The following is a 27569-nucleotide window of genomic DNA, read 5'->3' on the forward strand; positions in this document are numbered from 1 at the left end:
GAGAGAGAGAGAGAGAGAGAGAGAGAGAGAATTGAGAGAGAGAATTGAGAGAGAGATTGATTCCAGATGTGGTGAACAGCCACAGCATTGGAGTGGGTTTGGAATATCATGTGTGAGGAATTACAGGGAGCCCAGGGTTCCTGGATCATAGCAATCAGGGAGGGCAACCTGGAAAGTTGGAAGGGCAAGAAGGGAACAGGTTGTAAAGGGTTCTAAAAGCCACACAAGATTTTATGTCTTTTCCTGGAGCTAATAGGAAGCCCCTGGAGTTTATTAAGAAGGAGTGATGGGGTGAGGTGTGACATGGTCAGTCCTGGGCTTTAAAAGAAAATCCATTTGGACACTATGCAGAGGACCTATTTGAGTGAGGATAGATGTGAAACAGGGAGACCAATCAGAAAACTATTTCAATAGTCCAAGTGTGAAATGATAAGGGTCTACGCTGCAGTGATGGCTGTGTGAGTGGAGAGGAGGAGATGCACAGGATAGATGGGAGTGAGAGAGAGCTTAAGTGTATATATAATATTGAGGAAATGTGAGAAGAAAAATCGAATGTCAAAACAACTAAGTTTTAAGTATGGTCCTCGTACAAACACAACTTTTGTTTCCTTCCCAGTGGACTCCTTACAAATTGTATTGGGGATGGGAGGGCGAGGAGTGTTCTTTGCCATATTTATTTATTTATTTATTTAAGGTTGCTAATTTATTGGCTGTTGCTACAGGACTTACTGGCTGAAAGTATTTCATTGCTGTAGCCCTGAAAAAATGAATGGCTCCTAAGGGTTCCTGCCTTTTTGTTTTTAAATTTTATTTCCTGAATTCCTACGTGCTAAGCATTGCATTTCAGAGATAAATAGTAAAGTTTGTACCCTGAGAGATACAAGAAATGTTGTTCTATTGTTTTTCTGTTCCAAAGATTAATGGTTCTCCTTCATTGTTTAAAAAAAAAATTGAATCACCAGACAAACTCTAAATCTTAGCTGTTTACAGTTCTTGTTAGTTTGTCAATTTGCTTTGAAAGCATATGGGTCATTAGTATTTATTGTTTCATACATGGAGTTGATATTTGTAAAACATCAACTCATTTCCTTCCCCCATCTCCTGATCCTCTGTCCACTACCAGTAGGGAATGAATGGATAGATGGATGGATGGATGGATAGATGAATGGATGTATGAAGCACTGTGTTTACTAGTACAAAACATAAATAATTGTTGGGAATGCAATTAGAAAAGTAAAACAAGTCTCTGCTTTTCACGCTCATATTCCAATGAGGAAGAACATAGGGTGGTTTCAGTTACGAGTCAGATAGAAAGGTCCTGTGGTCCTTAGTGGGCAGCAGATGTTCTTACCTCTTCTTATGTTTATTAAATTTCATTATTCCCAGACTCTTGGGTTTAACTATCCCCATTAGGGTCTAAAAGCAAGAGGATGGTAGTGGGCTAAGCCATTGCTATTGGAAATATTACCTGTTAAAGACTTTTTAGTTTTTTTAGGTGTACGTATAATATTTATGTATATTATTCATTCACTGTAAATTGTTACTGAGAAGCCAGATAGTACAATGGATGAAATCCCAGGCCTGGCAGCAGCAATACCTAAGTTCAAATGTGACCTCAGACACTTACTAGGCTGTGTTGTGCCCCTTGGCAGTTCTCTTAACTGTTTGCCTCAGTTTCCTTATCTGTAAAATGAGTTGGAGAAGGAAATGGCAAACCACTCCAATATTTCTGCCAAGAAAACCCCAAATGGAATCATGAAGAGTTCAACAAGCTTGAAAAACCACTAAATGATAAAAATAAATGTTTATTAAGCATACTCTTCAGAATGAGCAGCAGTCTGATTTAGAGCATCATAATTGGAAAGACATAGTTCAGGTTATGCTTCTGATACCTGCTATTATCAGCTGTGTGAATGGGACAAATCACTTCACCTACTCTTGACTCAGGTAACTTGATATTATAAATCATAGAGGAGCTGCCTCTGCATTTTATGGGGAGGATTTCCACATTGACAGTTTCCTGTGGTGATGAAATGATCTCTGAACCCCAAATCATTTGTGATATAACTCCTACACATATACAACCATTTGTGCATCTTTGGGCAGATCTCTTAATGTCTTGGAGGTCTTTGTTGTATCTTATTTTCCTCATCTATAAAATTAGGGGTTAGAATAGAGCAGCAGTTCCCAAACTTTTTGGTCTCAGAACCCTTTTATTTGCAAAAATTTGATAATCTTAAGTTTTTATGTGGATTATCTATTGATTTTTACCATATTAGAAATAAAATTTGATGGATTTTTAAATGTTCATTTAAGAAGAATGATCCCATTAAATAATATTTTTATTAAAATAACTATATTCCCTTCTACCATGAAAAGTGATTTTTTTTTTGTCTTTGTAAATCTCTTTTAAAGTCAGACTTAATAGAAAACAGTAGGATTCTCACCTATTTCTGCATTCAGTCAGTTGTGATTTATTGTTCTGGCTCAAGTATATGAACAAAATTCAATCTCATTCAAATATGTTTGGAAAAAGAAGCAGTTTAATTCGAAAATAACCTCTTAACACTATGATGAAAAGTTTTGACTGTCACGATTCCTAAAAGAATCCTCTGAGGGTCCCTTTACTGCAGCTTCATTTAGAGCCCTTCCATTGCTAACCTTGTGTATTTCTATATAGCTCAATTAAGTAGAGCTACTTTGATAATCAGTAAAATCTCAGCCATAAAGAAAACATCAGACAGTAATTGAAACATCTTGGTTAAATTGAAGGTATAACAATAGAGAAATATTTTTTAATATTTAATGTACACTTTGATATCTAAGTGGACTCCCTCTAGCAATAAACATCATACACTATTCATCATGTGTGACTTCTATTCATGTGTTCTCCCAGATGTTTACATGTGAGGAACCCACATTCTAGGCACTCCCATAATTAATAAACAAGTATATCCTTTGTTTCAGGTATTGTCATAAGTAATGAGTATACAACAAAAACAGTCCCTACCTTTAATACTCTATTCTAATGGTAGAGAAAAATGTTCCCACAATGCTCCTCTTCAGATGCCTTGGGTAATCCACAGTTTCACTTCTCTGGAACATGTGGTATTCCATGGCATAACACTTAGCATAAAATAAAAACATTGAATGGCTTACTGAAATACCAACATTTAGAAAAATCATATACAAATATATTTTTAAATCTAGTGTAAATGTGAACTTTTTCAGTGTGGTTCATGGTCCGTGGGGAATGAATGAAAAAAATTAAATATGAATCTTTAATGCTTAGCATTTGAAGGCCTATACTACCTAATGGCCTAATGTATAGTATATTTGACCTACAAAAATCTGACTTTCAAATGAACCAGAAAAATAAACAAACTTAGCTGTCAGTGCCCCACTTCACTTTATAAATATAGCAAAGGGAATCCCAAAGCTACTGACGTGAAAACCACTGTGTTTATGAGTGGTGGGTATGGGAAGGGGCCAGGAAGGGACAAGGCAGGACTTGGATCTTTTATAGAATTTGCAACTTTCTGAGAGGAAATGGGAAAAATGAAAAGTTACATGAGTTTAAGGAGACTACTATGAAATTCCAATCTGCATACATAATAGCTTGGTTGACCAAAAATATCTTGACCCGTCCTTCCTGAATTTTTAATTTCATTTTCTTGGGATTCCTTAATTTTGCCCTTCCTAGCTATCCTCTTCTAAAAATGCAGCTACTTTTGTTGAATGTATTTAATGTGGATCACCCTTGTCTGTCAGTCATTCTCTCCTTTTTTGGATTTTATACCTTTTTTCTCCAAAAATGTCCTCTTTTTTTCCCATTGTAGAAAATTCCTCCACTGTTTGGCATCAGCAAAACATTGTGGTAACTTATAGTCTTAAAGAATTACCTAAGACACTGAGAGTTGGTATGACTTGCCCACACACATAAAAACTACTGTGTTTAGAGCATGTGAGGGGTAGGAGGGAAGAAGGTAGAAGGAAGGATGGATGGGAGAAAGGAGAGAGGAAGATAGAGGAAAGGAAAGGAAGGTATCAGTCCTCAGTCACCCCTTTGGGGCTCAAATAAAAGATCAGAGAGCAATGGAGCATTTAGAATACCTAGGCTTTATTTAGATTAGGAAAGGGAAAGGTTAGGTAGGGAAATAGGGTCTCCTCTGCCTCTTTGGTGGAGAGAGTCCAGGATCAGAGAGAGCCCAGTATCCAAAAGCCTCAGGGCTACAGAGAGCAGAGAGAGAAAGCTCCAAACTTTCTCTTTTATATTTTTTCCAAAAGTCCCACAAAGGAAGTGGGAGTTGTCAGGGGAAGTTGTAGCAGAGAGTCCTGGGAGATGTAGTCTCCCAGGGCTTACAATAATTTTAAATGCCACAAGCACAAAATTGAACCCAAAATGTATTAGTTAACTCCAGCACTGACCCTCTATCGCTATGCCTTCTCATATTTCATAGATTTATAAAAATAGATATCTGACATGTTTAATTAAAGAGTGAGATGATTGCAACTTGGAAATTTTTCATAAACTTTGGCTCCTTTAATTTGAGGGCGTTCAGTTAATGCTCATAAGCTTTTCATTTGTCTGCCCTCCATGTACCTCCTAGCATGTTAGAACCCAGATGATATCTTCAGGTTATGAAAGCCCCTCTCCCTCATTTAAGATATGAGGAAACTAAAATTCAGAGAATTGACATGCTCTGTGGGCAAGTCATTGCCCCCTCTTTGGGACTCGATTTTCTTGTCTTTAAAATGAAGATTGATACTAGAAGACTAATATCCCTTCCAGTTTTGAAGTTGTTTGGTCCTAAATGACTTATCCAAGGTTACTTGTTAGTGGCAGACTGGTAATATACCTAGATCCCCCAATTCCCAAAATCTTATAAATATATTGGAAGAAAAATAGCTATTTATGAGTATTTTTTCTTTGTATTATATATTTATCAGTCTAACCATTATACAAAAATATCAATCAGCTTGTACTTACTAAGTGCCTAACATATGCCAGGCTTTGTACTATCTATAGAAGATACAAAGATTAAAAAGAAATCATTCCTGCCTTCCAAGAGTTTGTATTTTATATTGGAAGCCAACACATTCATGCATTTTGTAATTTTGTTGGGGAAGGAAGATCCAAAGGTGGAGGAATTGAGAATAGGCTTGTCTATAAGGCAGTATTTAATCAGAGCCTTGAAGAAAAGTGGAGTTGAAAGATTCTCTTATATGAGATGAGTATGAGTATAGGAGAGTTGGAGATTTGTCTGTGAAGAATAGGTAGAAAGCCAGCACCTAAAGAAATAAAAGAACATGAAATATGTAAGTAGGGGAAAATACTCACAATAAAAATTAAAAAATAAAGAAATAAAGTATAAATAGTCTGCAAAGGTAGGTTAAAACCAGTGTGGGTCTCATTTCTGAACAAAGAAGTTTACATTTGAGCCTAGATGTAATAGGAAGTACCTGGAGTTTATTCAGCTGGGGAGTGACATGGACAGACTTTTTTTTAGGGATATCTCTTGGGAACAGTGTGTGAATATTGATTTTGAATGGACAGAGATCTCAGTTAAGAAAATTGATTAAGAAAATAATGTAGTCATCCTGTTGAGTGGTCCTGGTCCTGAGAGACTGTTTCCTTCCATCCTCACTAACTATTGTCCTATATTTCCTCCCCTTCCTAGCTAAACTCATCACAAAGGCAAATTCCTCTTCTTTCTCTCTTTCCAGGCTCTTCTTGATCCTTCACACATCAGCCAAATCCAATGAACATTGCTCCGTCCTCATTCTCCTTGACTTCTCCCGCCATCTTTGACATGATTAATCATCCTCCCTTTCTTAATATTCACTTCTAAGTATTTAGGACCCTTCCTCTTTCTTGCTTTTATTTATCTGACTTCTCCTTCTCAGTGTCCTTATCTAGAACATGCTCCCTAATCATCAACGTCCTTATTAAGGGTTCAGTCCTGCATCTTCCCTCCCTCATCCCATGCTGATTTGATTCTCAGATCTGCCTTACCTGATCTTTGGGGGCCTCCAATCTCACATTTCCAGCTCCTTTCAGGTGTCTCAAACTGGAAGTCTAGGAAGCACCTGAAGCTAAGCATATCTGAAACACAACTTATTATCTTTCTCCCTTACTCCTTTTCTCTACATTCCACATTACTGATAGGAGAAGACACTATGCACCAATATATTTGTTTATGTGCTGTCTCTCTCCTGTGAGATTGTGGGCTCCTTGAGAGCAAGTATTGTCTTTTACCTTTCTTTTGTATCCCTGTGCCTTAGCACAATGATTGGAATATATGTTTAATAACTTTATCAATTAATTAAATTGATTTTTAGAAATCTACCTAGTGATAAATTGGGTGTACCACCTTACCAGATGTGGGTTTGACATGAATCTCGATACGTCAAAGTGAAATATTCAAGAAATAGATGTATAAGAAAAAAGAAATATTCAAGAAATACAAGGAAATAAAGTAGTGAATATTTTTAAGCCATATCTATTCTCTGATGAATAAAATATTTTCTGGGCTTTGCTTTATCTACCATATACCTTGCTTTCCATAGATCCCTTTGCTGACTAAGTACAAGCATGTGCCAGTTCACAAACGTCTCTTGTCGACGTCTGATAAGAGTCTACCACCAGGAAGGCATAACAGAATCCTAAGTACGAAGAGATCTCTTGTACTTGTCGCTTGAACAAGAATAAAGTTCACTTGTGGGCAGAGGGTAAAGGGAAGGTGGTCAAAGATATGCTTGTACCCAGAGACATAAATCTAAACACAGAGAAAGTTTTGGTATAATTTGATTTTATATAAGACAAAATTCATAAAATGTCAGGGTTGTTTTTTTTTTAAAGATAATATGTAAAGTGTCACTGAATAACAGAATATTTTATATGATGAGTGGAAAATGCTTAGTATTGTCAGGCATGTAATAATTTTTAAAAACCTTTCATGAGGAGCAGCAAGATTCTTGCGTAAAAAACAAACCACCAGGGCAAAATTGTGATTTTTGTTATATTTGAGCCCATAGAATCGGTGTCTTAGCAATCAGCCCATCAAAAAAAGGAAGGATTTAAGGAATGCCTTGGGACATGGGGACTTCAGCCCCTTAAAAGGAGTCCTCTCTGCAATTACCTTACCTGCCAACTTTCCAGCAAGATAAATGGAAGCAGTGTAGCTTGAAGGTGCCTTGGTTTGAATGAGATTCAGTAAGGTCTCTCTGTTCTTTCCAGGCATCATAGATCTGATAGTCCTTATAAAAGAATAGGGTTGGTGCCCTGCTGACTAAATTGTCCTCTGGAGTAGTATTAGTTACACAGCTTCTTTGTTAACTAGGCTGAATGCTTAAACTACTGTTGAAGTTCTCTTATTAACACATTTTAAAATAGCTATGCATATGGATACCCTAAAGAGTATGAATCTATCTGTATAATTTACATATAAAAGTTATGTGTGTGTGCATAACTGGAATGGAGAAATCATATCTTTCTTTATTACTGTTCTGTTACTCCGAGACAGTGAGCATTGAAATGCTGATGACATGTGAACAGTATGAAGGCCACTGTTTTTATATTCTTCTCTTGATATTTTCTTCAAGTAGCTTGTTGAATCACAGAAATGTTTTTGATGGCTTTGCTGCTTAATAGACTATCTCCTTATACTCATTTCCATCTTCGCTCCTTTCTTTCCTTTTCATAATATGACATGGGATTTTACTGTAGGGCAGAAAAGGAATTTTCAATATTATGGAGGATGTTATGTAATGGAAGATGCACACTTTTGTTTTTAAAAGCAAAGGCTTAGGGGAAGCTAGATGGCTCAGTGGATAGAGTGCCAGGCCTGGAGTGAGGAGAAACTGGGTTCAAATGTAGCCTCAGACCCTTCCTAGCTTTGTGACCCTGAGCAAGTCACTTTGCCTAGCAATCCACATTGCCTAGACTTTACTGATCTTCTGCCTTGGAACCAATACTTAGATTGATTCTAAGAAAGAAGTTAAGAGTTATTTGTTTGGTTTTTTTTTAAGCAAAAAAAACCAAAAAAGGTTATTTTTTTTTTTTAGATATTTTCTGTCCAGTTCAAAAGTTGGAACAGAACCCAGAGAACAAACAAGCAAAAAAAAGTATTTGGAGTTGAGAAATCAAACACTTGAAACCATGTTTTACTGAATAATGATTGAGAAGAACAATTTTGTGTTTGAAGATATTTTTTGTTATTTTTGTGGGTTCTTAGCCTGTAGTTGTTTTATATTTTTTCCCAAGACTTCATTTTTTTTTTGAAATAAAACTTGAAAATATCCAATTAAATCAACTTGTCCTATTATTCACATTTTTTAATCTCTTCATATCAGACTATAATCACAAGCATAGGGCTCCAGTTTAAGCATGCTGATGGTGGCTTGCTTAATTTCTTAGCTAGTTAAAAAAGGAAAAATAAACTGTAATGAAAAATGTCTTTTTCCATCTACATATACAGTAAGTGGTGATAGATAGAATATAATCCCAACAATAGAATCACACCATTCTAGAGGTCCTATTAAGTGCCATGAAAGCCTGTCTAATAAGTGGTATCCTGTTACTACTATCTCCTCCTGCCCAACCTTCACTGGACCTACCCTTAAGGGGAAGAACAAGGCAGCTGGGCTCAGTTCTCCAAGGAGAACAATGACACATGTGGCCATGTGTGCCCCTCCACTTTTATGAATGAGTTGCATCAGGTTAGTGTGGAATCCCTTAAAGGCATGTGCTTCAAGAAATATCTGGGACCTGTCAGTCATTGTCTTCCCCTAGGGGATTAGCAAAATGAGAAGTTAGAATGCAGCCTGCTGAGGAGGAAAAAAATGAACTTAAGTCTTATCTGTCCTTAAACACACCAGTGTAAGTGAACAAGTATTTACATTCAACCAATCAGTTGGCTTTGGTTTTGTCATGATGATCCCAAGCGTTTGACTTCACTGTTGAAATAAAATAAAATCATTCTAGTATGTTATCTGCTCATAAAATTCTCCAAATACTACATAGTATCACAAAAAAATCCATTTGCAATTCGGAGAGTCTGAATAGGTCAAAACTGCAGTTAAACTGAATTTCCTTAGTAAATATATTATTTTACCAACTATATATCTGCAGATTCATGTATCTAATATGGCCTGAATAGAAATTGCTATGCACTTTATCTGTATGAGTTCAGGAAAACTGATTTCATTCGCCCAGTTTTATTTTGGAAGTTTGATACGATACTATTTCTAGGAGTGATATTTTCAATCTACCCAGTTTCTGCTACATTTGTTATTCATAGCAGTAGTTACTATTTGAATCTGCTAAAGATTGCCCTCTATTTTACTTAGAAAAGTATTACTCTTCCTAATACAAGAATGTCTTGTATCTCTATAAGTATACTACCATAGCCAATGTTGATTTTTGGAAGATTTTTATCAACTAAACCACCACAAAGATTTTTTTTTAAAATGAGTGGCAGTTTCACTTTAAAACAGGTTTTATGGCATAAGCAATGAAAGTACAAACAGGATTCTAGTTCTGATTTGACTTATATGGTTAGTTCTAGGCATTCAAGTCTTTGATACAGAACTTTATTCCTGCCTCCAAAGTGGTCCCCACATACAAATATCTTTAGTTAACTAATCTAAGGTGTTACAACTTGATAATGTCAAAATTAAGGCTTGAATGCAGGTCAATTGACTTCTTATCCAATCATTTTTTATTGTATACTATATATATATAACATATTAATACCAGGTAAGGCAGTTTGCAGATCTTAAATATGTACAGTTGAATGAATAACTATACTTAAGTTATTCAGTTGTCTTGGCTTTGTTATAAAATGCCTTAAACATTTGCATCTAGCTACTCCTTGTTTTTCTTCCCCTTCCTCTCCAGGTCTATTTTTTCCCCCTGATTTATCTGCCCTACTTTTATCACCAGGCCCAGCCTGAATATTTTCAGCCCAGTAAGTCCTTGGAAAATGTTCTTTTTCTCCTGGATGTATCTATTCTTTTTGAACTTCAGGTCAATACTTTTCTTCTAGAAACTTTTTGACCTGTCTATTCAGGTAGTCTCTAGTCTCTTCCACCACCCTCAATTCTTTTAACAGAAATTTCCCCAATACTTGCACCAATTATACAGGTTTATTTTTCTCAATTTAGTTTGCCTTGACCGAACTGCCAACTTGTTAGGTGTGGTTCGCTTCTCTTTTTTCTTTCCCATTCCTGCCCTTACTGTTTTTTAAAAATTAATTTGATTCCTTTACATATTTTCATTTGACTACATCTATTATACTATGTCTAGTTCTATATATCTTATTTTAGGGAAAGTATAGTATTGGCAAGCTGCAGGATGCATAATCATCACTAATAAAGATTTTTTGAAGGAATTCCATATATTTTAACTTTGAGAAAAGCAGATAGGAGATACATGACAGATACCCCCAAATATTTGAAAATTTTGCCTGTAAGGATTCTATTTTGGCTGTATGGGGAGAACTTAGAAACAGGATAGAAGTTTCTATGACAATAAAATTTATATTCCCATTCCAAGACATTTATTCCTATCTTTGCACTAGTAGAAAAGGGCTAAGTGAGGATTGATAGGATCCAAGAAAGTTTCGTGAAAAAATAGCACTTTGACTAACTCTGAGGAAAGTATTTTATGAGACATACAATTATACTGCTGTGAGTAAAACTTTGTAAAATTTACTCATCAATAGTGTAAATAAAATATATTTATTGGTTTGGTGCCATCTAAAATTGCATTTCAATGCATTTGATAATTTATACACCAACACACAAATATACAGGCACTTTTAATGAAAAAATTAAGCTAGATAATATTAAAGCTTTGTCATTACTCAAATAAAGATCTTCCTTAAAGGAGAGTACTAAGGGATATTCCAAAACCACAAATAGTCAAGATTTTAACTCTCAGCCAAGCGTTTAATAATTGGAATTTTAAAAATCTCTTGAATGCACACTTCATGTGTCATAATAAGACTGGTTTATTTCTCCAGAGCTGTATATTGTAAGTACTTAATACTATTAAGTCCATAAATAAAATATAAGTAAAAACTCATTAGAAAGAACTCTTGGGACATCACTGTTTTGTTGTAATGGATTTTTTTCTTTCAATGAATGAATCAGAAATAGTTACTTTAATTGTCTATATGTTCTGAAAACAAAACAGGACTAATGCTTAGTCTCTAGTCCGGTTAATTAGGAAATAAGATGGAATGTTATTGACCCAAACAATAAAGTGGATGATATCTAACTTATACACACTATATTATTTTCTTCTAGATTTATTTTGTTGAATAGCCTTCAAAATTTAAATGAGTTTAATTTAGTTGGCCAAATATTTTGAATATTTTGAAGGATGATTGCTATTTGATGACAAAAACAAAACCATTCATTCTTCTCCCTTTTCCCACCTAAAGTCTAAATAGGTGTTCAGTTCATATTGTTGTGTGCCACAGAATTAGATATTCATGTTATTTGGAAATTTTATTGCATACATTTTGAAAGTATTATTTCTATGAATCATATACCAAAGCTTGGAATACCTTTTTTATACAGAATCCTTCTTTCTAGAGCTATTTACCATTATACATTTTTGACTTCACAAAAACAATTCATCTGTTGTTTTTTTAAAAAAATTTTAATACATGTACATCATGCTAATCCAAGAGAATAAGATGATTGAAATAGCACTTTGAATCTGAGATCATTTGCTAATATTTTGGCCTCAATAAGAATGAAGCAAGAGCTTCAAAGTATATTGGTTCATTTTATTGTATCCTGATACCAAAATACCCTCTCTTAATCAATTTTAGAATTGCATAAAATGTTTGGAAGTTCTCACCTTTCCACTAACCATTCAACAACGAGCATTTTATCCAGTGACTTTTCTGTGGCAGGTGCTTCTGGGAATCACAAGCATCTATGGAGATGAAAAAGAGGTCTCATGTATGAGGCCTGAATTTTGAAGGAATATCCCTAGAAATGGAGGAGAAGAAGCAATTGTATTATAGGCCAGGAGGACCGTGTGTGCAAAGGCACAAAAACAGGAAGTTGAATGTCACATTTAAAGATCATTAAATAGCCATTTTAGTTGGAACATAGATTACATAGAGGGATAACATGGAATAAGCTTGGATTTTGATGAATTCAGATACCTCAAAGTTTTTTACATTTTACATTTTTAGTTTATATACATATATATATATGAATAAGTATTACATGACATACTGAATATCTATTTATATATATTTGTCTTTTATCTTCTTACTTTGAAATTCAAAAGATGCAACATTGAAATAATAGTTTTTTTGTTCATGGTTTTTAAACTCAACTCTGGCCTTCATTATATCAGTATTAATAATTCCCTGTAACAGTAACAATAGATGACTATACAAAGTACCATGTAGTGCCATCTATGGAAATTGATCTAGTTTATTTTTCGATGTATAAAAGGAGCATTTCTCAAAGTTCGGTCCTACAGTAAAGGATGGTTAGACAGCCACATGCTTATTGATGTAGTTCATGAGTCTTGTTAATATTCTTAGTTTTCAAAGGTTGTCATGCTTTGGAAGACTGCTATTATAAAAATCCAAAGTAGTTGTGAATTCTATAGGTGAATTTAGACTAGCCACTGAACCAGCAGCATTTTACTGTAGCATTAAGACTTTTTTTTCTCTCTCTCTTTTCCCCTCTACTTAGGACTTATCTGGCTCAATTGATGACCTGCCCACAGGAACAGAAGCTACATTGAGTTCAGCAGTGAGTGCATCAGGCTCTACTAGCAGCCAAGGGGATCAGAGCAACCCTGCACAGTCACCCTTCTCTCCTCATGCTTCCCCCCATCTTTCCAGTATACCAGGGGGCCCGTCACCCTCCCCTGTGGGCTCTCCTGTCGGGAGCAACCAGTCAAGATCGGGCCCAATTTCTCCTGCGAGTATTCCAGGTATTACTGATTTATTGTGATTTCACTTGGATAGAAAAACTGGATCTGATCTTAATGACTTAGACAATTAGATTCCTGTCAGTGAAATACTTTGCTATAATCTATCTTGGGATCAAAATGTCCTGATGGTATGATGAAGGAATTGTCACCCAAACACCATAAATCCCCACTTCCAAAATATGACTAATAGTCATTCAAAGTCCCCCCCCCTTTCCAAGTAATTGAGTGAAATTACTTTATTCTTTAATGTTCCTCAGTTTCCATGTTTGTTTTAAATTCTCTGCCAAAGCCAAATCATCTTCCTTTCTCCTTACATATATCTTTACAGTGTTTCAGCTGAATCAGAGCATGATTATCAGTAAATTTTACTAAACTTTTGCTCAGGTAGTTTGTTAACCAGTGGGTTTGTTTTTATGACTCTATCTCAGTACATCATGATGTATTATTTTCTAAAATCATATAAATTCATGCTTACAGTAGTGTGTGAATTCATTCATCACAGTATATTTGAGAGTTCTTTTCTAATGCGTAGTCTAACCATCTTATACTTGTTACTGTCTCATGCAGGTTCTTAGAAATGCAGTTGTTTTATTAGTCATCTTAATATACCTAACAATTAATTTTTCTTGATTAGGTACTCGCTCCATTTATTTTTTATCAACAAACATTTAATAAGAGATTATTCTCTGTCAAGCACTGGGCATACAAAAACAAGTTCCCTCTGCCCTTAAGAAGCTCACAATCTAATATTTGAGACAATATACAAATAAATATATATGCAATATACATATAATAGCATCATTTTAGCATAATTCATTTTATCAGTTATAAATTATATAAACTTTTCTTTATACATATTTCCTTGTCTACATTAATATAGGTGGATATGATGTAATATGCCTTGTTCCTTCTTCAGAACTTGCAGTTGTTTATGAATTTACTGATGGATGTTAATGCCTAGGTGAAAGTCTTTATTGTTTTTAATAATTACATTTCTATCCTGGTGGCTACTCTCTAATAATGATGTAATTGCAAGAATATTACATAGGGCAAAACTTTCTATGGCCTTCAAATCCATAACCCAGTTTTACTTGTTCATTTTTTACTCCATTGTGTCGATCAAGGTGAGGCTAAGTTTCTTAAAATATTTATTCTTTATTTTATGTTCCACCAAAAAAAATTTTAAATATGCAAAGCTAAGACGTATTGAGAAGTAACCTAAATGAAACTTAAGATACATAACTAATCCTAGTTCCTTAATTTTAAAAGTTCCCTTATCAGTTGATATAGCTATCTACCATTTTATATACATCTCCATATCATATATATTTTTAAATCCCTTTTTTAAAAATTCCTTCCAATTGATATTGATTCAGATTGGAAAACTAGAAAAAGAGTTCTCTTAAGAACATTTTTTGACAAAGGATCTGGCATAGAGTTTTATCATAGCTAAATACTAGATGGGAAAAGCCTCAACAATGTTAATGTTCCTAAATTTCAAGTGATTTTTTAAAAAGGAAGATAATTAGTGAACAGTTTGTCCATTAATAATGCTGTCAAGTAGACGTCTTTTATTATAGTGCTGTACCTTGGATCAGGAAACCTGGTGCTTATTATTTTTAAGATTGGAGGTACTGTTCTAAAAATGACTATTTGATAGAAAATCTTTCCTGAGCAATGCCATTTCAAAGACAGTGACAGCATTTCAATTATCTGTGACTTCTTCAGTGTGAGTACCAAACCATTACCAATACAGGCAGCCACCTTCCCTGCCATAGCTTAGAATATGGTCTTTCAGAGTTTCTGTGGCCAAAAAAATCCATCATACTGGGCTCTAACCTTCATACATTCAAGCCCCTCTTTCAGAAAAGTAGGCTGCTTTTCCTAAGGTTGTTTCCCTACTCAGATGAGGAGTCAGCCACTCTTGTGGCTGCTTTTAAGAGATTTCACTTGTTCTTTGAATTTGTTCTTTTGAAATGCAAAGCCATTGTGGATTCTTTATTTCTCCACAACACATGTCCTTCCAAGCTTGACATCTGTGTTGTGGCAAACATAAGCCCTGATTTGAAATTTTGTGAATGTAGGAAGTCAGGTAGGAAGTGCTTTATTTCATGTTTTTCAATGAAAAGCATAAAGAGTTTCAAGTAAATTCTTAACTCTATATTAGTGGGCTCAAGCTATCATATTGAATTTTTTAGTAACAGAGAAGACTGTTATTGACAGCTCTTAGCAAGTAAACACTATAGTTCTACTTACCAAAGGACTTTTATTGTAAGTTAATATATACTTTAGGGCTTTTTTTCCTCTTTATAGCAAAACTTGCTCTATATGCTGTGTCCAAAAGAAGTGAAAGAAATTTTTGGTGTAGTTTACTTTTTTCCTAGCTTGGAAATAAGAGAAGAAGACAATTCGGCAGTTAAATTTCACATAGGAATTGTCTATAAAAGAATATGATGGTGCAGCTAGGTAGCACAATGGATAGAGCACCAGGTCTGGAGTTTCAGGAGGACTTTGGTTCCAGTCTGGCCTCAGACACTTCCTAGCTGTGTGACTTGAGCAAGTCGCTTAACCCCACTTGCCTAGTCCTTGCTACTAGTTTTCTGTCTTAGAACTGATGCTAAGACAGAAAATAATAAGGGTGTGTACGTACACACACACACACACACACACACACACACCAAAATTTGTAAATAATGGGGTGAAAAATGCTTGGTTGACCATGCTTAGTTATTTCAGATTTGTAGTAACCTACCACTACCTAAATACTAAAAATAAAGTTGAAGTTGTATAGTACCCACCAGCCTAAAACAGTTGTAGCTATACAAGAATACCCCCTTCCATCTATTTTAAGAGTATTCACTCTTTTTGATCATTATTGGCAATATGGAGAATCAATGAGGTATAGTGGATATAGTGCCTATTCTGGAATCCATAGAGTTCAACCTCCAGCCCTGACTCAGATATACTAGTTATCATGGGCCAACCACACATATCCTTTCTTTTTAAAAACCTTTACCTTCCTTCTTAGGATTAATAAGCGGGGTAATAAGACAGTTGGGGTTAAGGGACTTGCCCAGGGTCACAAAGCTGGGAGATGTCTGGGGCCAGCTTTGAACCCAGGACCTTCCCTCCTTCTTTAAGCCTATCTATCCACTGAGCCACCTAACTGCCCCCAGATATTCTTTTAACCCCTCTCCTGTAAACCTTTCAGAGGAGTTGTTGGAGTCCCATCAGTGGCTCCCATGGAGCTCCCTACACTGATAAAATCTCTGGTCCAGATGCCATCAGCCCCACTGTAAGATATTCTTAGTCTCTTCACATTTATCAGAGTGGTCTCATTCCGTTTCTGTTTCTGTTTCTGTTTCTGTATCATTCCCTGTGTTTTAACTCTCTATCACTTCTCCCTGTTAGTCCCCAACAAACTTACTTGTTAGAATGGATGGAAGTGAAATCTACTGTCTGAAATTCTTAAATCAATCCCAGAAGACTAACTTATTGGTGTTTTTCTTCTCCTACCCCAGACTTTCATATCTTATATCTTTATGTTACAGCCTAAAACAATAGGGTCATGATTCTCCATCAACAAAATGAGAATTATAATCTTGAGACCATCTATTTAAGACACAGCTTCATAAATCAGCATGTGGATAGTTTCTTCCCTTTTATTTTCTTTCCACTTTCTTTCTTCCTCTCCATTCCCTGTTCCTAGCATGTATATCTACCCCCACCTCGATTTTGTCGTTTTTTTTTTTTTTTCTGACCTCACTTCTATCCCATTACCTCCTGCTATATCTTGCTACTGCCTCTCCATGTGACACAGATTGGCTCTTTCAATCATTGTCTCTCCAGCAAGTCATTGTAAAATGAGCAGCTGTTATGTAGCTGATAGCCGTGATGAGGAAAAGCCAAAATATTGGAGGGGATTCTTGCTGGGAAGACCGTTTGAATAAAGGTGTTGCTTTCCCAGTGTTTATTGGAAAAGAACCATCATTTTCTCCATCTCTGCTCTGGGTAAATAAAATTGACAACTAATGAGAAACACCACAAAGGTAGATAAACAAACCACCTACAATAAAGCATCCCAAATGGCTGATTCTGTTCAGAGCCTGTTTAAACTGTTTCTCCACCCACTGCAAATTTGCCCTCCTATATTGCTTTCTGACAAACATTTCAAGTTTCATGGGAATTGCAACCATGATGCACTTGCATAGCATTGGCAGTGGCATATCCCTAACTCAGTGGGGCATTTCCTTCCTGCATTCCTTTTGAAAAGCAGGATGGAGATTTTCTATGGTAAGTAGCCACATGGATCAGCTGCCTTTGTTTGCACATTACTGGGTTCCAGCATTGTAGTCATCTATAGTTGGGGGAGGTACAAAAATCTGCTTCTGACTGTTTAATTTACACATGTATTTAAGAACAGAAATGCATGTGCTTCCCAGTGCCATGTGGTGGTGAATTCTTGCATTCATTTGTTTTTGTTTTTTTCCCCCTCCTACACTCTCTTAATCCTCCTCCTCCATATTGGTGAAGTTCCATGTGGGGATGGAAGCTGTAGCTTTCCACCTCCCCACCTCCCACTCCCAGCATTTCTTACTAGAGTTGTAGTGGAAGAAAATGTGCTTAATTAAATGAAACAGTCCCAATGCCTAATGCAGTCATTTCTGCAACTCCTGGTGCCAAGCATTGGTTTCTTTGTAAGAAATTAATTTCTTTTCATCCTTAACTTTTTGATGCTTCTCATGTCGTAGCCCAGATCTCTTTGATGGTTTTTTGTTTCGGAGCAGGAGCCATGCCCGTCTTTTATTTGGTGTGGGCTTTGCCCCGTGCCTCACTCTACCTATCACGCTCCTAGAAGCTGACACAGCACATCAAAATTCACTGCTGTTGCCAGAAGATTTAGTGGATGTTAATTTCACTTGTCTTGCCTCCTGCGCCAACAGTTCCAGTTTACTAACAAAGCAAAAATGTAAATAAGCCAACAATTTTTTTTATTTTTATTTTATTGGCCAAAGGCTTTTGTCAGCTTTTTTCTCCTGTGCCATGTAAGCAGCAACAGTGTTTAAATATTAAGAAGGGTGAAGGTACTGTGGGAGATTGCTGATGGGCCAGGCAAATATTAACCCATCAGTGTCCAATATAATTTTTTGGAGATTTCCCCACCATTTTTCTTTTTAAAATTTCAGAGAATTTAAAACGATTCTTGATAATTCATCAGATATGTTAGAGATAGAAAGTAATGACCTTACAGACTTTCAATTAATTATTCCCCCCAAAATAGTTCAATCCCTTGTTTTCTTTTTTTTTCCCCTTAGCATTTGGCATTAGTACCAAATTAGGTTTCAGATGGAACATTTTTTCTGAAGCTAAAAGATTCTAATGACCATTGCCCATCAAAACAAAACAAAACAAAAAAAAGAGTAGATGTATCACTATTACCAAATGTTTGTCCCTGGTTTGTCCACATATACATTAAATAGAATGATTAAACATAAAAGACTAATCAAAAACAGCACATTCCCTAACATCACAGAAGGTGCATTGTTTTATTACTTAATCTCACTTGACAACTGTGCTTTCTTTACATAATGTCTTTATAGTTGTGCATAAAACACATTTTGTTGAGTGTAGAAGATAGAAAAAACAGAATTTTTAAAAGTTTTATGTGTTAAAATTTTTAAGTTTTATGTGTTTTCATCTTTGATGGTCCTGTCCCCCCCACCCCCACCCCCCCAACCTTTTTTGGAAGATCATTGCATTCCATCTGTGTTGCCTTCTGCATTCCCCCACGACCTAATAATTGGGAAACAGAACTACCAGAGAAGGTAAAAAATTGTTTAGGAGCATAGAATAAGAACTGAGGATATGATCATGACAAATGTAGGAACCCTGAAGAAAGAGAAATATTGTTTTCAGTCCTTGCTCTTTCAGGGGCCAATCCAAAAGCACTGATATTAGAGTTTCTTTCTGTCTTTTTGCTTCATTCAGACCTTAGCTAAGGAAGTTTCTCCCTTCACTCTTAGGGATCTGTGTTTATCCTACATGGACGGCAGTTCTGAAATATTTCAGCTTCCTTCCCCTTTTCTCAAACTAAAATATTATTGACAACATAGTTTCTCACCCCCATTATAATTACTGTGCCAAAGGTGGCCCCCTTGGTTACTACTGTACACTAAGTTTGTCAGAGAAAGTTCTGGCTGGCCTTGATGTTCTTTATCACCTAAGGAAAATCTTAGATGCCACAAACATGAACTGAGGAGGATGCTATATCCCAATTTGTGAGCATAACTTTTACCATTCAAGTACTCAGTCAACACTACTGGTTTTTAAAAAGTGAATTTTTTCTTTTCTTACCAAGAAAAAGTTAATGCACAGATATAACTACAGATACAAACAGGAACACAGTCTGGTCATAAAAGCTAATTCTCTTGGTTAATTTGACATTCAGACAACCAGGCACTGGAAAGATGCTTAATGGAAAAGAGAAAAATGAATAGCAGTTAAGAGTCAGTCATAGGCCAAAGTGAACAGGAAGGTTTTTAGGTGATAGGAAATGATAGTTCCTAGTCTAATTTGTCATGGTTAGTGCTCATAAGATGAAGAATGATTGTTACAAATCAGTTTCTTTTTTTAAAAGACATTTCTAGACCTAGATTTTTTTAATGTTTAGGCTTCCATTCTCCCTAAATGGATAGATTATTCCATATAGCTAAAAGTTCTTTGTGTGAGAATGATATGGGAGTTTTCATTGATTCCTAGCTAAATATAATGATAACTGGTATTTAACATCATATTTAACATTAAACATAGTATTTAACATTAGTAGAGTGCTTTAGGAATATTTTGTCCCTTAATCTGGGTAAGTCATTTAAACTCAGTTTCCTCATCTTTTAAAATGAGAATAATAATAGCACCTACATCCCAGGGATCATTTTAAAAGATGAGGAAACTGAGTTTAAATGACTTACCCAGGATCATACAACTAATAAGTACCTGCAGCAGAATTTGAACTTTGTTCTTAATTTTTCTGTCTCTCTACCTATTCTATTTACCTACATTCCTCTATGAATTTGTAGTATGAGTAATTGTACCTCCTCCTTTAAAAAAAAAAAAAACTCATTAGACTGTGTTCCTTAATAGAGATTTTTGCCCACAAAGGTTATCATATTCTGCTTTTGCCAAACCACTTCTTATGTGCCATTTATGCTTCTGAGAGCCAAATTTTAATAGAGACAATGATGAACTAGAGTGCATCCAGCAGAAGGCAACTCAAATTTGAAGGAAAGCCATACTTTATCATGAGAAATGAATGAACAATTTGGCAATGTTTAGAAGGAAAACTGAGGACTATTTTTAAGTATTTGAAGGGCTTTCTTCTTAGAGGTGAAGATTTAGGCTTATTTTGTGTACTTAAGGAAATCAGAGCTAGGGCTATGAAGAGTTTTAATAAGGAGACAACTTTCCACTCAGTAGAAAGGAACATTTTCTTAAAATTAAATGAGTTATCTTGAGTTGCCAATATCATTGGAAATTTTCCACTAGAGTGTAGATAAGCATCTGTCAAAGATTCTAGAAGGGATTTGAACATAGGGTAAGAAATTGGGCTCTTTGACTTCTAAGGCCCCTTTTAATTCAATGCAACCACCAGGCTTAGTTATTGGTTTTTGTCTTTTTTTCATGTTGGTTGTTGTCTAGCAGAGAGATAGGATGCAAATTGAAATGATCCAAAAAAGCATATAAAATAGATATAAGCAGACTGTTTTGTGAGGTCAATAGGAACATTCTTATTAATTGAGGGAACCATGGAAAGTTTCATAATAATAATTTAACTCACATTTAACTAGCAGAGCTTGAGAAGCCTTGGAAGGTGTGAGTAGTTCAAATGTTATCTCCATTTTTCAGAGAATTTAAGCAACTTGTCCATAGTCACAGAGGTTTCAGAGATAGGACTCAAATGCATGACTATTTCTTTTCAAGCTCAATAGTCATTCCACTACACAAGACCTACACAAGACCACCCTCTGGATGATGGCATTTAAGTAAAACTTAAAGAGGATGGGTAGAATTTCCACATATTGGAAGGAGAAGGGAAGACTTTTCCAGGGATAGGGAACACCATGAGCACAGAGGAAGTAAAGCATAGGGCTCTCTTCCCATTTAGTGGTAGGGTCAAAGGAGAAAGGAAAGATAAGATAAGGCTGAAAAGACTGGGTCAGATTCTCTAGAGGCATAAATTACTCTCCAAAGTTCAAACTTTGTTTCCTTACTAGGAAATAAAAAGCCAGTTATTAAAGAGCTTTGAGCAGAGAAGTAGTATTTAATCTGTCAGTGGCATGAAGGATTCTTTGTGGTGGGGAGAGCCAAGGCAGAGGAACATTGCTTAGACTATGGCGGTGGTCCACGCAAAGAGTAAGGAAGGTTGGAATTAATGGTAACCATGATAAAACTGGCAAGCTTTGGCAGCTGCTTAAAGATGGAATTTGAGGGCAACAGTAGAAATAAAGATACTAGACAGCAAGCTTTTAACAAGGGAGATAGTAATTGATAAAGTCATGGAGAGAAATGGTGAAATCAGCGGAAAGAACAAGTTTTGAAGGAAAGATGATCAGATTGATATGGGAAATGTTGAGTCAAGTGCTAGCAGGACGCCTAGTTCTAGGATTTTAATTCTTTCCTGCCTAATGAAATCCTCATGTGTGCATTTATTTATTTGTTTATTACATTGAAATAAGCAGTTAACTCATTTTCCACCACCTTCCCCATTAGAGAAGGCATCATTTGACAAAAAGATATATGTATAGATAAAACTATTCTCTTGCTTCTTTCTAGTTATTTAGTATTTAAATTTTTAAGAAAATCAAATAATTTGAGAGACCACTTCTGCATGCAAATGAGTACATATTTATTTTCACTGTAACTTTGGTGGAATCTTAAAATGTTATAGCTTTAGATCCTAGGACTTCTTTTACCTGAAAGGCAAGCATGATAACTCTACCTGGAAAACTTACATTAGCACATCCATCAGAATTTGCTTCATGGCTTTGCTGGAGGTCAAAATCCTGCAACAGCTTGTTGCAAGGATGATGCATGCTGATTATTGGCAAACTGAACAGAAAATATAAAAACACATACACACACCACCAGCAGCACCAAATGCAGTGGCTGTCTCCATGTTTTTAATTCATGGTGTTATAAAAAACTGATTTAACAGTTTTAAGAAACAAGGATACTCAGAAGACTGTATTTCCCTTCCTGACAAGTAAAACATTTACTTGTATGCATCACTTAAGAGAAATTTTATATCCTTTCCAACTGATGCTTTCTAACAATATGCTTTTTCTTGGGAAGAGGAAAAAATGGGAGTACTCAATAGATTTAATGGATTTGTAATGAGGTACAGAACCTTTCCCCTTTTCCTTAGTTCAAATTCAGAATCAAGGCATCTTTCATTGATACTTATTACCCTTGATGGTAATCTCAGCAGTACTCCTAAAGGGTAGTTGCCCACATTGCTAACACCACTATTGCACTGCGGTTTTAATGCTGATACTCTTAAGAATCTGAGTTATTACTATTTTACTTCTTCTCCACCTGACTTTAGTCAGAGGATTTCCTTAAGCATTTAAAAATTCTTTTTTTTTCTCAGTGTTTCCCTAAATGTCCTCTTATCTACATAATTATAAATGTTAACCCTTCATGTCTTGTATCAGATGCTAGAAATAAATATAAAAACAAAACCAGTTCTTGCTCTTTAGGCAGGTCAGGAAATAGTAGCGTCCCATTTTGACTAGAATATTTATTAGCTAATGTTTATGAAGTGCTTCATCTCATTTGGTAATCATAACATCCTTGAATTGCTCTAGTTGTTCTTCAGTCATTTCATTTATGTCTGACTCTTAGTAACTCCATTTGTAATTTTCTCGGCAAAGATACTGGAGTTGCAATGGTTATGCCCTTTCCTCTTTCTGCTCACAGATGAGGATACAGATCCTTGAGGCTGCATATTGACTTAGAAAACTACAGATAAATATTTTCTCTTTATATTTTTATAATCATTTCCCAAGTAGAGCTTAATTCTGGGCTATTGAGGCAGGAATTTGACCCTCTGCTTTAAAGCACTTTCATCATCATATCATCATCATAGCCCTATGAGTTAGGTAGTACAGATATCATTAACTCCACTTTACAGATTAATGAAATTGAGACCCAATGAAATTGTCACTTGTACAAGGTTGCAGGGATATGACATGTCAGTAAGTACCAGAACTTGAACTGGAACCTAGATCTTCTTGTTTTCTTTTCTTTCTTTTTTTTTTTTAAACCCTTACCTTCCGTCTTGGAGTTAATACTGTGTATTGGCTCTAAGGCAGAAGAGTGGTAAGCGTAGGCAATGGGGGTGAAGTGACTTGCCCAGGGTCACACAGGTAGGAAGTGTCTGAGGCCAGATTTGAACCAAGGACCTCCCGTCTCTAAGCCTGGTTCTCAATCCACTGAGCTACCCAGCTGCCCCCCTAGATCTTCTTAATCTAAATCCTGTTTTGTTTTTGTTTTTGTTTTCACTTCAACACATTACCTCCTACTCTATCTCCTCCATAGAAATGGGCATTTAGATTTTATAGAATTTAAATTTCCAGGTTGTTTCATTTAACACTTTTTCATTAATTTCTTCCAATTTCCCTACATTTTGTACATTAAACAAAAATCACACATAGAGATTCCTATCACTGTCACAAATATATTGTTTTTCCCTTTTTTTCATGCTCAGTAATATTAGCAGTAACTAATGATTTTATGTGGCCTATCCAGCAATCCATACCCTCTTATCAGTTACTTTTGATGCTGTCAGCAGGGGATGCAATAAAGCTTTTCAAACACCTTGTTTGGTGTTTATTTTCATTTTTTGAGTTGGATGGCCTGTCACTGCTTGGAGCTTACAGTAAGGTTGAACTGGCAGAGTGTTTTGAGTGAGCTCAGCATGCTTCCACAGTTTAGATACCGTTGGCATTGACCTGATTTGTTGTGTCTCTTCACTGAGAAATCAGAATTCAAATGAAAGTATATTGCAAAAGCTCCAAGAAGTTCCTTTTAGTCTAGAGGAAATCCACTTATTTGGCTCCATTGTTAGAAATGGAGACAACACAAAAGAGGTAACCTGGTAACTTGTTATGTTTAAAATATTCCCATCCATCCATTGCATTATAGTGTTTGTCCGGATTACTGCTAAATTTTCTGAACATGCTGTGGAGGATGGAGGGGTGGAGGATGGGGAGGGGACCGGACCAGTGCCTTTTGCAAAGGGAGTTCTATTTATTATAGCCTCGTCCTCAAATAACTGTGAAGTGAAATTATGATGATATGTTGATTGATTACAGCCGTTAAGTCTCTTAGTCATCAGTTTCATCCCTTCCTCTCAATTCCCACACTTGCACCTTTGATTTCTCTTCCACAACAGGGTGATGTGGGTTGTCATTGACTAATGAAGAACAGAATTGGTTTCGGCATGAGACAAACGGAATGCCGACATCAATCCCAAAATGCATTAATCTTTAATAATCCACATCTGCATGTTTATAAATGATATAACCAGGGTTTGTTAATGTTGATATTCCCCCTTCCAAACAGAAAGTGACACAGGAGTTTGTACTTGCAAACTGCATTAAAGGCACACAGCTGAATGCTCAGAGTGTGACCTTGCTGAGGATACCAAAATTAATGAATCTTTTAAGTTGATTAAAAAATGTAATGTGTTGCAAGGACTCCCAAAGCAATGATTGGGATTTACTGTTATTGGATAAGCTAGGTGATTTCCTAAAGAAGGCCAACTCACCCAATTACTCACTTAAACTTGTTTTCTTAATTCATAGTTCCCTTGGCTGGCTTGGGTGGCTACCCTTTCTGTTTTTGTTGGCCTGTTTTTTAGTCATATTTTATATGACTTTGTGTCAGAATTCCTCTTCCTGATCGTATATGATTATATTAACTTCCAAAGTAAACCAGTACTTGATATATTAATTTCCAAACTTTAACTCTTTTAGGTATATATTAGTGACTTTTTTTATTCTATTTTTTCCTAGTCTAACTTTTTATTATTATTTTTTTACCAATAACATGGAATAACAAGTTTCCACATAAGTTTTCAAAAGTTTTATGATCCAGATTTTCTCCCTCCTACCTTCCCTCATGCCTCCCAGAGCTGGCAAGCAATTAAATCTGGGTTATGCGTGTTATATTAGTGATTTGAAGAAAATTGGATAAACAATTTGGATAGTATGTTGCCCTAAGTATATCACAAATAAAATATCCTTGACTTTCAAGCCCCGCCCCCTCTTTTTTCCATAAGCATATCTCAAAACATGTTATCCCTTATAGGAAAAAATTTTTTTTTGTAATTTATTCACTATATAATTGGCTAGATTTTTAAAAATATCTCTTCTGTGTAAGAGATTTCTTCCTCCACTGGTGCAGTTTGAAGCCCTGCACTCATTTGTAACTCATTCATTTCATTGCGTATGTCTTCTATATATCTAATAATTTAAAGTCCTGCTGCCTCTCTTCAGATATCTGAGGTCAATTTAGCACTCAGGATGTCCATTCATTTCTTTTTCAAGTGCAAAACATTCCTGATTTTGTTTTTTGTATTTGTTTGTTTTCCACAAAACACAAGTTATTGTTTGAAATAGGTTGTAGCCATTTTCACCCTCCATGTACTTTCCATTTCCCTTTGGACAGCCTGCAGTTTTGAATTGTTTGAGATTGTGGTGTTCCATCACTGCCATCAATAAAGCTTCAAAAGGAGAATCCAGAGATGTTACTTTAAATGAAATTCACAAAATCTAAAAATTACATAGAATTGAAACTATCAAACCTAACTTTTATTCCCAAATTTGGGACTGCTTTTAAGTGAGTAAAAACAAAACTCCGTATAAAAATCTTTTATTAAGCCATTGCTCATTCATATATGGGTGAGTTACTCCTGGGATTCTCACCATATAGACAGCTTTTTTTAAATTTAACTGTACTGTATCCTTGAAACTGAATTAGAATAGTATCATGGATTTATCAGAAAGAGAGTAACAAGAAAAATTTTACTGAACTGATGATTTAAATAATTTTTCCTCTATCATGTTTTCATAATTTCTTACAATGGAGAATGATTGCATTTTTAAACTTTAGCACACCTGGATTGGTTTTTTGGAGAGATCCTGTAAATCACCATGTATATAATTTATAAATCTCTAAGTTGGAGTCACAGTTCATGCCTGGAAGAGATCCAACTTTACTTCTCTTCACACATCCCTTTCTTAGCACTGGCAAGTAGAATTTCCTTTCAGTCTCCCCAAATTTAAACTGCTTCATAATCCAAAATTTCTAAATCCAAATCATTTCTCCTCTTATGAGAGTACCCTATATAGTTCTACATAGCCTTTGTATAGGCTATGTAAACACTAAAGTATTTAATGTCTTTGTTCTTTAGCAGTGGGTAGACAAATGGCAAATAACTAAACACTCCTGAGTCATGCCTGTTTATTAAACAGACGTCAAACATAAAACACATTGGAATCCTGTCCCATTGACAAGCTGAAGTTTTGAAAGGCCTCCTGGTACACACTGGGACTCAAACCAGAATTTTGAAGTAAATGATGAATAATTTAAAAAAAAAGTAGTATGAGGCTTTTTTTTCTTTAAATGCTTCACACACCAGAATTTCCCATGAATTTATTTTTGCCATGAGTTGTCTTTCATTGTCTAACTAGTCATATAGATTGGTAATAACAGATCAAATTCATTGTTTTAAAAGATTCCTAGATGATAAAATGGAAAATATTATTCAACTTCAAAAACATGGTCATCATTTTACATTTTAAGTTGAACTGGCAGCTACTTAACCCAGTGGATAGAAGGTGTAACTTGGAATCAAGAAGATATTATTTTACATCTTGTCTTAGACACTTACCAGATGTGTGGGATCCTGGGCAAATCATTTAATCTCTTTCTGCCTCAGTTTCTTCATCTGTAAAATGAAGATAATAATGGCCCCAAACTTGCAAGGCTATTGTGAGAAGCAAATCAGATCACATACAAAATGCTTTATAAATTTAAAAGTGCTATATAAATGTTTGCTACTGCTCCCACCCTCCTCACCATCTCCACCACTACCATTAATACTACTATTATTATTGCTGCTGCTGCTGCTACTGCTGCTGCTATTACCACTACTACTACTACTACTACCACCACCACCACCACCACCACCACCACCACCACTATCACCTCTTTTATCCTGCTTCTATCCCCCTCCTCTTTTAGGACATTTTTCATCTTAAAACTGTAAATTCTAGAGAATGGTCTGTCTTGGCATAGGAAGATATTTTATGGACTATATCTGACTCTTTGGATGCTCTCTGGTGTCTTGATGGGTATTAGAACAATTAATTTTTCATACCATCTAGACTTTAATATATCCGGGTTGCTCTGATCTTGATCAATACACAGAGAATGTCCCATCTAAGTATTACAGTTAAAGTCAGAAACTTCTCCTATATAGCTACTCCTGATCAAGGATCTACAGGAAACTGTCAAAATTTGTTCAGAA

General features: G+C 35.6%; 1 protein-coding gene across 1 annotated transcript in view; it reads left to right on the forward strand.

The window, feature by feature from the left end:
- ARID1B (AT-rich interaction domain 1B) overlaps positions 1-27569 on the forward strand; it is a 571310-nt gene that overhangs the window by 429129 nt on the left and 114612 nt on the right. The window contains exon 8 of the mRNA XM_044671750.1: positions 12733-12976. Within this exon, the coding sequence (XP_044527685.1) occupies positions 12733-12976 (244 nt within the window). The remainder of the gene's footprint in view (positions 1-12732; positions 12977-27569) is intronic.

The sequence above is a fragment of the Gracilinanus agilis genome, chromosome 4 (assembly GCF_016433145.1).
Source record: "Gracilinanus agilis isolate LMUSP501 chromosome 4, AgileGrace, whole genome shotgun sequence".
NCBI classification, from domain to species: domain Eukaryota; kingdom Metazoa; phylum Chordata; class Mammalia; order Didelphimorphia; family Didelphidae; genus Gracilinanus; species Gracilinanus agilis.